General features: G+C 38.9%; 1 protein-coding gene across 2 annotated transcripts in view; it reads right to left on the bottom strand.

The window, feature by feature from the left end:
- Positions 1-3,460: 3,460 nt before the first annotated feature.
- EDEM3 (ER degradation enhancing alpha-mannosidase like protein 3) overlaps positions 3,461-15,474 on the bottom strand; it is a 51,749-nt gene continuing 39,735 nt past the window's right edge. For both annotated transcript variants that reach the window (XM_045026471.1, XM_045026472.1), the window contains exons 17-20: positions 13,608-13,802; positions 12,559-12,724; positions 10,983-11,168; positions 3,461-7,329 (exon numbers count right to left, since the gene is read on the bottom strand). In XM_045026471.1, coding sequence (XP_044882406.1) covers positions 6,923-7,329; positions 10,983-11,168; positions 12,559-12,724; positions 13,608-13,802 — 954 coding nt within the window. In that variant the 3' untranslated portion in view covers positions 3,461-6,922. The remainder of the gene's footprint in view (positions 7,330-10,982; positions 11,169-12,558; positions 12,725-13,607; positions 13,803-15,474) is intronic.

Raw genomic sequence — 15,474 nt, 5'->3', positions numbered from 1 at the left:
GCTCCGCGGGCCGCATGTTTGAGACCCCTGGTTTATGCCCATAAGCTACAAATAAATGAAGGGACATTTCAACTGAATAAAATCTACTAAGATAATAGCTCAGTGCACTCTTGACATACAAGCTATGTAGTTTAGGGCAGGTCTACACTTAAGTGCTACTGCTGAACCAATGCAGTGTTTTAAGTGAAGATGCTCCAATGCTGATGGGAGAGCTTCTCCCAGTGGCATAGTTATTCCACCTGCATGAGAGTAACTATGTTGACAGGAGATGTCCTCCCACTGACAGCACTGTGTGTTAGCTTGGTGTGACTATGTTGCTCGGGGCTGTGGATTTTTCATATATATATATATATATAGTTACACCTATATAAGTCAGTAGTGTAGACCTGGCCTTAGTCTTTGTTGGTAATTCTTGTGGTTTGGTTGGGAAGTGGAGACTGTTAGATAAAAACTTCAAGTGTGGCTGGAAGGTCACCCTATCCTCAGGGGAAATTGTATATGAGAACACCCACCAATTTAATAATCCTCCTTTCTGATGTCAATAAAACAAGGAGGAAGGAGAGCTATCTGAAAAAGGTTTGTTTCATCAGTGTTGAGAGGTAGTTTTAAATCTCATAGGTGTGGGTCTATGAACAGATGGAATGGCATGTCATAGCCTCTTGAGAAATCTCTTCACTGAAAAATGACTGAACAGAGTGGAGTCTTGACAGGGAATCTGTAGCAGGATGGACTCTGTCAGTAGTAGGAGATGGAACAACAGCAGACCCAAGCTCAGTCTGGTTGCAGATTGCCCCAATAGAGAATATTTTTCATTTTGCAGCATGGGTTTATCTAGGACAGTGGCTCCCAAACTTTAACAACCTGTGAACCCCTTTCACTAAAATGTCAAGTCTTGCAAACTCCCTCCTAAAAATGAATATTTCCAGGGATTGTTTCCTTTACCTGAGTATAAATTATAAAAGCAGTGATCTTGGGAAATATTAAATTTGTTTTTAATTACATGCTTATTACACTATTTTATTACATCATGAAAACAGCAACTCTCTTCCAAGATCTCACTTTTGTAGCTTGTATCACTTTGAATAAACCTGTTATAAGACAAGGCTCCTATGTTTTATCAAGGAGTATCAGATGTGGAACAGCATGAAGATATTTAAGAAACCAACTCAGTTCCTCCTACACAAGCGTTCAGGTCTTGTGCAGTCCAGGCAAACAACGCACATTACAACAAAGCTTAAACTTGTTCTTCATAATAATTTTGAAAATAATATTAGCTGCCTATTTAATTTTAAAAACAGCAAAAAAAATCCACCTCCCTTTCCACTTCTTATAAGGAGTCTTGAAATTTAAATCTCCTCAGTGTGATAAACATGCTTGATTTGATCTGCTTAGCTCTTGGAAGTCTAGGGGCTCTGGAGGCTTCTGGCCCCATGCTGCCTGGGGTCCGTAGGGACAGCTCTGTCTGCCATTCAGGAATTTTTTCTCTGAGAACCCCCGTAACATTTCACAAACCCCAGTTTGGGAATGACTGAGCGAGGAGAAGCATTACAGCTGCTTGGTAACTCTTGCACTTACAAACCTGCCATGTTAAGGCTTCAAACAGTTGCAGGGATTTCAGGTCCAAGTGTAGAATGCTTCCCTTTTAAAAATGAGTAGGCTAGGAAGATGCTATGCACTAATAGCTTAAGAATAAGCCTTTCTACCTAGAAACTATTCTTGCTATGAGTAGACTTGTGGGTCATGGATGCATGGGGCATTCCAAATCTATTAAGTCTTTGGCCAGTTTAGACAAATTAGAGGATTGGGCCAAAAGAAACCTGATGAGGTTCAACAAGGACAAGTGCAGAATCCTGCACTTAGGACAGAAGAATCCCATGCACTGCTACAGACTAAGGACTGAATGGCTAGGAAGCAGTTCTGCAGAAAAGGACCTAGGGGTTACAGTGGATGAGAAGCTGAATATGAGTCGAGTGTGCCCTTGTTGTCAAGAAGGCTAACAGCATTTTGGGCTGTGTACGTTGGGGCATTGCCAACAGATGGAGGGATGTGATCATTCCCCTCTATTCAACATTGGTGAGGCCTCATCTGGAGTACTGTTTCGAGTTTTGGGCCCCACATGACAAGAAGGATGTGGAAAAAACAAAGAATCCAGCGGAGGGCAACAAAAATGACTAGGGGGCTGGAGCACATGACTTATGAGGAGAGGCTGAGGGAACTGGGATTGTTTAGTCTGCAGAAGAGAAGAATGAGGGGGGATTTGATAGCTGCTTTCAACTACCTGAAAGGGGGTTCCAAAGAGGATGGATCTAGTCTGTTCTCAGTGGTAGCAGGTGACAGAACAAGGAGTAATGGTCTCAAGTTGCAGTGAGGGGAGGTTTAGATATTAGGAAAAACTTTTTCACTAGGAGGGTGGTGAAGCACTGGAATGGGTTACCTAGGGAGGTGGTGGAATCTCCTTCAAGGTCAGGCTTGACAAAGCCCTGGCTGGGATGATTTAGTTGGGGGTTGGACTAGATGACCTCCTGAGGTCCCTTCCAACCCTGATCATCATAGAATCATAGACTATTACAATAAGGTACTGTTCAATGAAGGATTGGGGTCACAGCAGTCACCCAAACAGGCTGAGTTTTCTCTCAACAGCTGTCAGTTTGAAGCATAATGCTGTAGATAGGCAGGGTTAAGGATTTTAAAATCTTTCAGGGCTAGTTACGAGAGGAGATAGTTGCTGAGGTCACTGCATCCTGCAAGGAGGAGGAATAGGTTCCTACTCTCTTGAGGATTCAGTCTTCAGAAAGTAGTGCAGGGCCTCTTACCACAGTTAGCCAGAATGGACTATTATGAGCATTGATCTTACTGTCTGTATACTACTAGGTAAAAGTCTATGGTCTGTATTTCCTACATCAAGCCCATTGGCTGTGGTTGACCTAAAGCTTACTTTCCAAAAAGACATCCAATCTTGATTTAAAGTCTTCATGCAATGGAGACCCCACCATCTGTTGTTCAAATGTTTTAATTACCCACATAGCTCAAATCAGGCTAGATCTGAGGCCATCTATCCTTTGTAGAGCCTTGCAAGAGACCTGGGTTTGGGAGGTGGGGTGAGTCCCTGCTCTTGTCTATACCAACAAAGCACAAGGCCCTTTGCCGAGCATCTCCCTGGGACAAGTGAAGCTCTGTATGTGTGTGTCCACCATAGAAGGGTACCATGTGCAACATAGTACCAGTGTGGCTAATAAGGTAACGAGTGTTAGTCCCCCTCAACTGAGGCTAAAGCAGTTATTTAAACTGGAAGATGTACAGCTCAATGGCACTAGAGGAGGTTGTGATTAGAGTCTTTGGCTGCTGGAAGGAAATGAGTGATGGGCCAGGACTCCTCCTATAGCCTCTGATACTGTGAGGGATGATGGTAAAGCTTTCCAGAAGGGGACGATGTGGATCATGCAGGCAATTCTCAAAGGAGTTTGACCAGAATATTTACATATTTTATTAAATCTTTACAATCAGCCATTATAATCCAGTACACAAATTATATACAAGGATTATATACATTTTAGCCCAGACTTTACATCACAGTACATAGTTGCTCTTAGAAATATTGTATACACTTATCACCAGACAGTAAAACCCAACAGTAGTATTACAGCACCTGTTATTAGATATTTCATAAGTTACATCATAAGAAAATATACAGATGTAAATCGGGCTGGTAAAAAATCCTATAAAATCTGAACATACAATATTTCATTCACAGAATGTTTTTTCTATGTTCTGACTGAAGCCTTTGCATAAGGTGTCCTGTTAACATTTACTACAATCTCGACACACATGGTTTCACTGACTAAAGACAAGCCTTCAGCTAAAACCACAGCGGGAGGAGGAGAAACAATGCTCATCTTATTTTAAAACTTCATTATGAAACAGTAAGTGTAAATAGAGAATATTCCTTTAACATCAAAGGAACTATTAAATTGGCTTCTTTGAATTACATGAGGAAATAAGATGTACTAGTTCTAAATAAGAATCCTAAACTCTTCAGTGTTCTAGTTAATCAAATAGCACAATCATACACATGATATTGACTTACCGTGATGCAAGAGCAATATTCTCTAAGCACAATGAAAGTTTTTAAAAATTTGCAAAGTACACCCTACTCCCCTCTCCAAAATTATCTTCTGTTCAATCATACATTCCTTTTTCTTTTTAAAAGACATGTTACAGAAAATGTTGTTGTATTTTTAGAGTGATATGAAGAGGTTAAAACTAAAGTCTATTTCCATCTTTATTAGGAAAGACACAGTGAAAAAACCTGAATAAAATTGTCCCCTAATTTATCCTTTTCTTTCCCAAAATGTCAACTTTACCTGATTCAGTTCTGTAAACCATGGATCTACGGCGGTCATAATCACTTAAAAAGGTAAAGTTAAATTATCTCAAAAAAGGGGACAACATTTATCTGAGGTAGACCACCACTCTCTAGATGCTTCAAAAATTATATCAAGGGATTCTCTTAACAAGCCCTCACTTCAAAGGATGGAATGTGCTTATGTCAGAACTGTCGTGCCGGTGTTTACACTTAATGTAAGGTTAGTCAGTCATAAAAGATTACCTTGTGGTGACAGGGAGAATTAGAGCATCAACTTCTAATAATGTTTCTAAAGACAAATTTTAGAGTTAAAAACTAAATCACCTTCTGCAGGAAGGAACTGAAAACTTGAGCTGTCATATTAAAATTTAATTTGACAAACCTTTTGCTAATGTAATGACCAGAGAACCACTTTACTTACAATCCTTAAAAATACCTAAATGGAGCGAGACAGAAGCTGTGCAGCTTTTACTAGCGTAGCCTACATCCAGTAGCGTTAGAATAAAAACCTTCATTAGTGGCACTAGGTTCTGATGTTTGGAAATATTTAACTCCTTTTTAGAGTTAGGATTTCTGAACTACATCACCCTATGGTGCAACTGGCCACTTGCAGCCACATCACCTTTTGCCTAGTAAAACACGCAATGGATTCTGTGGCCATACCAGGCATGCCTCAGTTGCACGAGCTGGGCACCCAAGTTACAAAGGACACTTCAAAGATTTTGAGGAATAATCCCATCCTTTAAAATCACTCCCTCAGTCTAAAATGACAAAGTATTAAGCTTCAGCACTGTACCAGTATATTAAGCCCAAACCTCCATAGTTATTTGTGCAAAGAAATTAAAACTATGTTTTAAAAGGACACTTATTCACTAGTTCCCTACTGCTTCACTATCTCAAAGTTAACTACACCTCTATTCAGTTAAATTGTCATTCAATTTCTGTATAGTATTATGATTGACTAACATGCTCTCAAAGGTACTTGTACATTTTGATACCCTTGAGAGCAAGTGTCATTGTCAGATTACATGTATACAACATTTGTCTGGGACTTGAAACCGTATATGAATATACATAAGTACAATACAGTATGGCTGTACTGATTGGTATTTGCATATTCGGCACATTTTAATCTCACCAGTAAAATGAAAGGTGCACTTCAGACAGGGATACATCTGTCTGCCAGTATAAAGATTATATATAAATATTAAAACTTTCAGTTTTAGTCTGGTGCATGATATAGGCAGTGTTAAGTCTCTCTCTGAAAAGGAAAAAACAGATTAAATACTGAATTGAACCATAATTAACTAAAACCTGTGTTTATATATCAACTTAAACTAGAATTTTGGCAGTTTTAATTTGGACACAGTTAAGCTAACTGCTTCTTGTTTGCTTAAACAGACTTGTGGTTTAATTAGAGGATACTTCCAAAAACATGATAAATTAGGAACCATGCTTACCCGTATTAACACCCCCCCCCCCAGAAGTATCATATCAATTATTCTTTGACTTCACACCACTAAATTTTGAATTATGGACCCAACAGCTAAAGGTAAACAGTTGTGCTTCACTATTGATACTGGCCTTCTTGCCCAAGTGTTACAAATGTAAGGCTGACAGATGTATTTCTTCTAGAGAAAACAGAAATTGTCACTGAAATTCTCATCTATTGAGTATCTATTTTCAGAGAACAATAATAATGCTAAGTTCTGTGTCTTAGAGTAGTTTTAAGCTTGATAACTTTAAGCACGGAAGGCCAAAAAGGAAAAATTGTATTAAAATGTGTTTTGCCCAATTTACCTTAATTCAAGTAACAATCCTCATAACCACTGTGAACCTTTATGTACTAGTCCTCTAATTAGCAAAGTTTTCTTAATTTTCCTAAAAGAGCTTCCTAGTAGAGCATGTTACCTTTGGTTTATACAGCCACTCTAGTTGAAATAAGAGAAGAAGAGGAAAAATCCAAGTCATCTTGGTCATTCTTCAAAACAACAGATGGAAGGAGTGATGAGCAACACTGCTATATCTTATTGGGATATAAATGTCAGGACAAATTGAGCTGTTTCTAGCTGTGTCTTAAAGACCTTACAGCTGGAAATGTCTCACCATTTCACCTCTTTCTCTCCATAAAGGCCTTTATCAGTGAAACTGCACCTTCAACTAGAATAGCCTCTGACTATTGCCTTCAAGTGCCATAACCAGCCAACAAGTGGTGCATTAATCCCATTACATTCAACTTCTACCTTTCCAGAGGCCAAGGCAATCTGCTCTCCGGAAGCCTGGAATGCAGAAATCTGATTAATTCCCTGAATGAAACCTCCTGTATTACAGCACCATGCAACAGAGCCATACAAACAGTTCAATTGCACATTCCCATTTCAAAACAGGAAAAATTAAAACTATATAAATTATAACATGCGCTGGGTTTCTATTATATTATCCAGGTGAAACCTGGTTGCTCATCACAATACTGAACAATTTCTAATTCTTTGATATTAGGGCCTCATTTTTACCCAACAAATTTACCGTTTTGTTTATCCACAAATAAGTTATTAGAAGTCATAGTTCATCCTTTTCCATCATTTCAAATGCTTCTATATCTTCATTCCAATCTGCTAATATGGATTCCATAGGCTGGACTTTATTATCCCAATTAACATTGGAGCTGGAATCTGTCTCAGTCTGAGATTGTTCCTGAGGCTGGTTATCTAATTCTGTACTTTCTGTCTCTTGAACATTAGCCTCATGGATTTCTGTGATACAGGACTCCTGGTTTGAAATGGAAATGCTATCACTGTCTGCATCAACAGGAGATAATGAATCAAGGTGAGTAACATCAGAACTTTCTTCTCCTTCAGGCTCTTGACTGACCAAGCTGAGGTCCTGAGATGCTGAAGTCTCTTCTGGTCTCTGCTTATGTGAATCATTTTCAGATGACTTCTGGTCCATGTTTTCCATTTCTAGATCTTTATTTAAAAAAAAATTGTAAGTACTTTCAAAAGGCAACTGAAATACACTGGAAAATGAACACTTACATTTTATTTTCAATTGTCTCCCTTGATCTTATTCCAGACCTCATGAAGGTTCAGATTTTTATTAGTATGGAGAATCTTAGTCCCTTTTGAGCGCTGTATATTAAGCCTTTTGCAAATACTGTTCTTTAATTATAAAGTTAATTTATCATTTGCTCATAAGTTTAGTCAATTCAGGATACTAGCATCTGTAGTGGTTCTTCACGCTTAGCTAGCAATGCTCTTATGTCACTGCTGTCTGCTTCTTAATGATGAGTGTACACTCCAGCCCACCATGGCTCTTGAATTATGAGACTGGAGTTTATTGCAGCCCAAAGAGCCATGGAAGGTAGTGGGTACAACCACAAGGTCTTCATTTGATAAATTTAAAAGAATAGATCATAGCTTTGGGAGTTTAAATTCAGACACACTAGTACATAAAACTGCACCCTACCTTGGCTCCCCATTATGTTAATGTTAGAAGGTGGTTCTGGTTCAATTACGTAAATGTTCAAAACTAAAAAACTGACACTGCTAAATAAAGGAAATTGTTTTCAAGAATTCTAGGTAGTCCAACTGTATATAACTTGATTATTAAATATAAGATACTTACTGCTATCAATAATGTAGTTTGGAATCATTTTACCTTTAAATATTGTTGCTGAAATTCCAATGGTAGCACAAGGAGGGGAGAAAGCACATATGCATTAAAAATCCATAACACATAATATCCTCTTGTGTTTGGTGGAAGCGAAGGATTGGTTTGTTTATACTGCTGTTGCCCTAGAAAGGATTTAATAGCGAAGAACTACTCTGAACAGCTCACCCGTTGGTATAAATAGGTGGACATCAAGATTCCATGTGAGGAATCCAGAAGTGCTGTAACTTTGTGTTTCAGCTTTGTATATACGGTGGGGAAAAATGAATGGGCTGATGTTAGTTTACTAGAGAAGTTAAAGTTCATATGCTGCTCCCCAAAATAGCCTGTTTGAAAAAAAGCAGTATTACTGGAATTTAAATTCTATCTGGGGGAAGTTTGCTAGAATAGAGTCTAGAAATAATCTCCTAGCTGTGCATTTTCACTGAAAATATATCCGCTATCTACGCTGATGGAATGGATACTGCCACATAAGCAGGAGAATTAATATAATGTAAAATTACTGGTACTGACAACTTTAATCTCATAAGAACAGCCATACTGGATCACACCAAAGATCCATCTAGTCCAGTATCCTGTCTTCTGACAGTGGCCAATGCCAGGTGCCCCAAAGGGAATGAACAGAACAGGTTATCATCAAGTGATCCATCCCGTTGCCCATTCCCAGTTTCCGGCAAACAGAGGCTAGGGACATCATCCCTACCATTCTGACTAATAGCCATTGATGGACCTATCCTCCATGAACTTATCTAGTTCTCTTGTGAAGGCCAAGGCTATAACAGGGTTCAAAACATCCTCTGGCAAGGAGTTCCACAGGTTGACTGTGCGTAATGTGAAAAAATACTGCCTTTTGTTTGTTTTAAACCTGCTGCCTTTTAATTTCATTTGGTGACCCCTAGTTCTTCTGTTCTGAGGACTAAGTAACACTTCCTTATTTACTTTCTCCACACCAGTCATGATTTTATAAACCTTGATCATCTCCCCCCCCTTAGTTGTCTCTTTTCTCATCTGAAAAGTCTATCTTATTAATCTCTCCTCATACGGAAGATATTCCATACCCCTAATCATTTTTGTTGCCCTTTTCTGAACTTTTTCCAATTCCAATATATCTTTTTTGAGATGGGATGACCACATCTGAATGCAGTACTTAAGATGTGGGCGTACCATGGATTTACATAGAGGCAATATGATATTTTCTGTCTTCTTATCTATCCTTCTTAATGATTCCCAACATTGTTTGCATTTTTGACTGCCGCTGCACATTGAGTGGATGTTTTCAGAGAACTATCCACAGTGAATCCAAGATCTCTTTCTTGAGTGGTAACGGCTAATTTAGATCCCATTATTTTATATGTATAGGTGGGTTTATGTTTTTCAATGTGCATTACTTTGCATTTATCAACACTGAACTTCATCTGCCATTTTGTTGCCCAGTCACCCAGTTTTGAGAGATCCTTTTGTAGCTCTTTGTGGTCTGACTGGGACTTAACTATCTTGAGTAGTTTTGTATCAGCTGCAAATGCGGTAAACACCTCACTGTTTACCCCTTTTTCCAGCTTATTTATGAATATGTTAAATAGGACTGGGCCCAGTATAGTACAGACCCCTGGAGGACACCACTATTTAGCTCTCTCTACTATGAAAACTGACCATTTATTCCTACCCTTTGGTAACCGGTTAAAAGATAGGAAACTTCCCTCTTATCCCAGGACTGCTTACTTTGCTTAAGAGCCTTTGGTGATTGGGCCTTGTCAAAGGCTTTCTGAAAATATAAATACACTAGATCCACTGTATCCCCCTTGTGCACATGCTTGTTGACCCCCTCAAAGAATTCTAGTAGATCGGTGAGGCATGATTTCCCTTTATAAAAACCATGTTGACACTTCCCCAACAAATTATGTTCATCTATGTGTCTGACAATTTTGTTCTTTACTATAGTTTCAACCAGTCTGCCCAGTACTGAAGGCTTACCGGCCTGTAATTGCTGGGGTCACCTCTGGAGCCCTTTTTAAAAATTGGTATCACATTAGCTATCCTCCAGTCATTTGGTACAGAAGCTGATTTACAGACTACAGTTAGTAGTCCTGTCATTTCACATATAAGTTCCTTCAGAACTCTTGGGTGAATACTATCTGGTCCTGGTAACTTATTACTGTTTAGTTTATCAATTTGTTCCCAAACCTCCTCTAATGTGGTCATTCTATTTTATTCTATTTTCCTCACTAGGATTTAACTTCCACTTTTTAAAGGATGCCTTTTTGCCTCTCACTTTTTCTTTTACTACTTCATTGTTTTAGCTATGGTGGCTCTTTTTTGGTTCTCTTAATTTGGGATATACATTTAAGTTGAGCCTTTATTATGGAGTCTTTAAAAAGTTTCCATGCAGCTTGCAGGGATTTTACTTTTGGTGCTGTACCTTTTAATTTCTGTTTAACTGACTTCCTCATTTTTGTGTTGATCCCCTTTCTGAAATTAAATGCTCAATGAGAACCACATTTGCCTAGTCTTTGCAGTGAGAAAAATCAGGTCTATCTTTACAGATATGAAGAAAATCACTTGGAACTGAGAAGCATCTACAAGTCAGGATCCTGAAACATACACAGCCTATTCCTGTCTTGATATTAAAGCAGAATATGAAAACCTCTTCCATGAAAAAAGGGTTTAAGAGGCTTTAAAAAAAAATGCTATAGCACTACTAGTCAAATTTGTTACACCAAAATTATAATGTTCACTTTTTCTTTTGTTTAAAGTGTTTCAAGTTAAATAAGTTGGACATGTATTGGAAAATTCTAAGAGATTGTTAGTTTGAATGAAACTAATTCAACAAACTAGAATTATGGAGGTCAGATTTTTTCAGGTAGAAAGTAAGAGCCATTATTCATTTTATATTTCACATTATGCCAACAGATAAAGATAAGTAATATTAAGACACACATGTCTTTGCCCTTACCTCTGTCTTTTGCTTTATCAGAGAGAAGCACTTCTACAGACTCATATTCTCTGATTGCATCAAGTATAATATTTCCTTCTTTGTTGAACAGGAAGAGCATGGGGATTTTGATGTCATCTGTATTCTTTCCATCACCAGCCATTTGGAATAGAGGAGCAGTGTCGCTGCTGCTTCCCTCATTGTCATCTAGCCAACAGAAAGTCAGAGTAAGCAGGCTTTTCCATTCTGTATATAGTTCAGATTGATGCTCTCCCATTTCACAGGATAATGGTAGCTTGAATAGCTGGTGTGGGAATTTCAGAGAATGTGCTACAGTTTAATTAGAATTCCCCAGATTTACAAATTTCTAACCTTATTTCCTGTTGGAGACAAGAGGTTTCTGAGTGGACAGAAGCAAGTTAAGTTGAAAGGTGGAACGTATTTCAATTCTATTTGCTCGCCTAAGATGGTGATGAGAATTTGTGGGTGGGAGGGCATATTCTTAGGCATCTCCAGCAGCTTTAATTTTGTATTTTCAACTTGCCTCAAAAGGCTCAATAGCTGATGGATGCCTGCCTGGCTGTGGAAAGTCAAGATAGTGCTGGACCTAGAAGGAAAAAGCTATTTCACAAGCAGATGCATTCCTGAATGTAAAAGGTCTCAATGTACATCATTTCAGGATTGCTACTAATCCATTATCTATTTTCAATACTGAAAGAATAGTTACTCAACTTTTAATAAGGAATGTAAATGGTACATTTCTCTCTAGAACTACTAACTTAGTTGGGAAAGCATAGGTGAGGGAATGAAGCTGATAGAACAGAGGTAGGCAAACTACGGCCTGTGGGCCATATCCAGCCCGTGGGACCTTCCTGCCCAGCCCCTGAGTTCCTGGCTCGGGAGGCTCACCCCTGCCCCTTCCCCCGCAGACTCAGCTCGCTCCACTGCCACCGCAATGCTCTGGGCAGCAGGGCTGCAAGCTCCAGGGGCAGCGCAGCTGCAGAGCCCAGCCTGACCCAGTACTCTGTGCTGCGCGTGGCTGGCTCCAGCCGGGTGGTGTGGCTGCAGTGTCGCCAGCCACCGGTGCTCCAAGCAGCATGGGGCAGAGGGAGCAGTCAGAGGAGGGGTTGGATGGGCCGGGGTCCCAGGGGTGGTCAGGGGAGAGGATAGGAGGTGGGCCACGTCCCCCCCAACCTCCAAACTGGCCCTCCATATAATTTCTAAAACCCGATGTGGCCCTCAGGCCAAAAAGTTTGCCAACCCCTGCGAATAGAACCACCATTGTCTTTTATTTCACAACACTGAGCTACAAACAAAAGTTAATTTGTAAATTCCGATTTGTCAGAACAAACCCCCACACTGAATTTTTCCACTAGTAGGTTTCTGTCTGGCTCCATTCTTGTGTGCAAGCAGGATAGTAAGTATACACACCTCATTTGTTCCAATAACAGGATTTCTGTACCTTCTTGTACTGACTGCTCACAAGAATGTAACAGATGCCTGCCAGCCTTGAAAATATGCTTATATATAATCTAAATAATCCTGGGAGAATAAACAGGTTACATTTGTACAAAACAATAAGGATAGTCTTATTTACCAATAACAATGCCCCCTATTGCTCCAGCTTTTTGGATGTTTCGTGCCTTTTCAGCAAACATGCACTGGCCTCTCTGCATCAAAGCAATTTTCTCCTTCACTGCTTCAGGATTAGTGATCTCCGAGCATCCATTGTAAGGCTTACTGGTTGCAACAAATCCTCTTGTCTGTTTGAGAGATGTAATGATTTAAAATACGGGAGTAAAGCCTGTAAATGTTTCCTACCTTTTATAATTTTTCCAGTCATCCCAAAAAGTCATCCAGTGTTTCTAAGCATACTACAGGACCTTTCTCCTAGAGTCTTTTTTATGACAGTCTCAAAAAAGTTGTCTAATCAACAATTTTTGGACTGATTTAGTTTTCACATGGGCCAACATCTGTAACCTTTTATGTTTGTTCTAACATCTGATAATAGCCTTTAAGTATAGTCAACAAAATACGGAATAATTATGGTTAAGATTATATCACCACAAACCATGTGAGAGCACAGATATTCCTAGAACTTTGTTTTAGATCTAGAGCATATTCTGTGGGCTGAAATCCTGCCCCCCTTAAAGTTAATAGGAGTTTTGCCATTGACTTCAAAGGGGACAAGTAATTTGTCCCCACTTTCTCTGGACTTCTGATGGGCTACGGAGAGCCTAATCCTCATTAAACTTTTCAAATGTTGTAAATTCACAACTGAGTGGCAGCCATGCTGAATCCTAGCAGCTTGCCAAGCTCTCTTCCCTTACACTGGACCCTCCCTCAAGGATGCAAGAGTTATATTCCACATATAGCATTCAGAAAACAACTGGAGCACCTATGTGTGGAGTCTGAATCATGACTGGTGCCAAAGGAGAAAAAGACTGAACTCTAGAGTGTCTGAGTCAGAAGAAAGAATTTTAGATTGTGTGTTTCTAGCTATTTAATATAAATCTAAGCGCTAGCTGAGTATTTTGAAATAAATGTAATACTAGAAAATTAAGACCAATGCAACAGAGAAAAAGCACAAATAAATAAAATTCAAGAGCAAATCATATGTTCTAAAGATTTTCACATTATACACACCCCTACGTTGTGTTTGGATAGGTCCATTCCAAATTGTGCTGGCCCGGCTGTCAATACCACCCTGCCAAAGAATGGGTGGGAAACAATTTGAACAGCACGTGGGGGTAGCTGCTGCTCTTTTTGTTGCTGACTGGATAGTTCAATCATTTCCTGCATGAATCGCAAACCATCTTCAGCATCAAGTGAACTTGCTGCCTAAGGAGTAAAGATATTAGGGTAAGTGGCTTCTTAAATATTTTGCAGAACCAAAATTTTACTGTTACTGGTAAATTCCTCCAAGGTCAGTGTTGTAGCCCACCTCCTGGAAAAAGAGCTGGCTTCTTCCAGAATCTGTCAGTACTGCCGCCAATCAACCAGGCTGAGAAGGAAAAAGCAATTGAGAGCACTACATTCTAAAGTCTAGCTCCCACAGGCCCATGACCTGTCCATCAGCTGTTTGGTAACAATTATACTTTAAGCATCTATCAAATTTGTCACAAGTTTCATTTTTTCCAAATCTCCAGTTTATACAAGTTTGATTATTTTTAAATTGCAATGGAAATAGTTGTTTTTAAACTAATAAACCTTTCCCTGCTATGTCTATTTCCAGGTATTACAGCAGAAAACCTGAAGCCAAATCTAAAGAAAATGGGAACCGACTTGATTCTCATTGTCCAATCTGAGAAATGCCAAAGTTAAACAGCACAGACTATTAAAACCAAAAATTCTTTAAAAAAAAAATCTAATTTTTCTTTATCAGTAACACAGAATTATGTTTACAATAAGATAACTTTCTTTAGTTTAAAATTTTAAAGAACATGTGTCAAACACTAATGCAATAGACACTTAGGGGGGAGGGATAGCTCAGTGGTTTGAGCATTGGCCTGCTAAACCCAGGGTTGTGAGCTCAATCCTTGAGGGGGCCATTTAGGGATCTGGGGCAAAAATTGGTCCTGCTAGCGAAGGCAGGGGGCTGGACTCAATGACCTTTCCAGGTCCCTTCCACTTCTAGGAGATTGGTATATCTCCAATTATTACCTTTATTACTTCTTATAGGTGGTCAAGTTGACTGACTTTTTTGTATAGGGTAAATAATTAGTGTCTTGACTATTGTGTATAGGGTGATCAGACAGCAAGTGTGAAAAATCAGGATGGGGGTGGGGAGGGTAATAGGAGCCAATATAAGAAAAAGACCCCAAAATCGGGACATCTGGTCACCCTAATTGTGTAAAATACATGAATGTGCTATTTTGCTGATCTGGAATTTGTGGTAAATCCTTACTTTTAAAGCAGTCTTCAAACAAAATATGGTTTACAGAGAGAGTCAAACTGTTGATACTTTATCAAATAAAAATGTGAAAGGTAAAAATAAGTTAGAATTATTTCTCTGTCACACAGTTGGTCAAATAATCATACTAGAAACACCACCAATTAGAAATTTCTGGATGACACTGTAGACCAACATTAGCGTTTGTCATACTGCTAGAGTATTTCCAAAGAATATCATCTGATAATTACAATACTTGTGTATTTGTACAGCACCTTTCATGTGCCCTTTAACATTTTTCACTGTACAAAAGTGGGTAATTATTTTGATAGCATTCTGGTTTCTTTCTCTAATCCTGACAATTTTTATGCTCCAAACTAGGGGCTTGTGTGAATTTTGCCAAAGCCAAATATAAGATTATAAACTCTAAATCCATGACACAGCAAGTGCAAAGTATTTCAAAATGTATTTGAAACCATCCACCTCAATGTAGCCTTGGGCTACTATGATACATTAGGTGCACCGACTTAAATAGACATCAAATTAATCTTCTTTTAAATATCAATTTATTGATGGCATTTACATCACTTCTACAAATGTGCCAATACTATATTAAATAGT

This window comes from Mauremys mutica, chromosome 8, assembly GCF_020497125.1.
Source record: "Mauremys mutica isolate MM-2020 ecotype Southern chromosome 8, ASM2049712v1, whole genome shotgun sequence".
NCBI classification, from domain to species: Eukaryota; Metazoa; Chordata; order Testudines; family Geoemydidae; genus Mauremys; species Mauremys mutica.
This window is presented reverse-complemented; position numbering and strand designations above follow the sequence as displayed.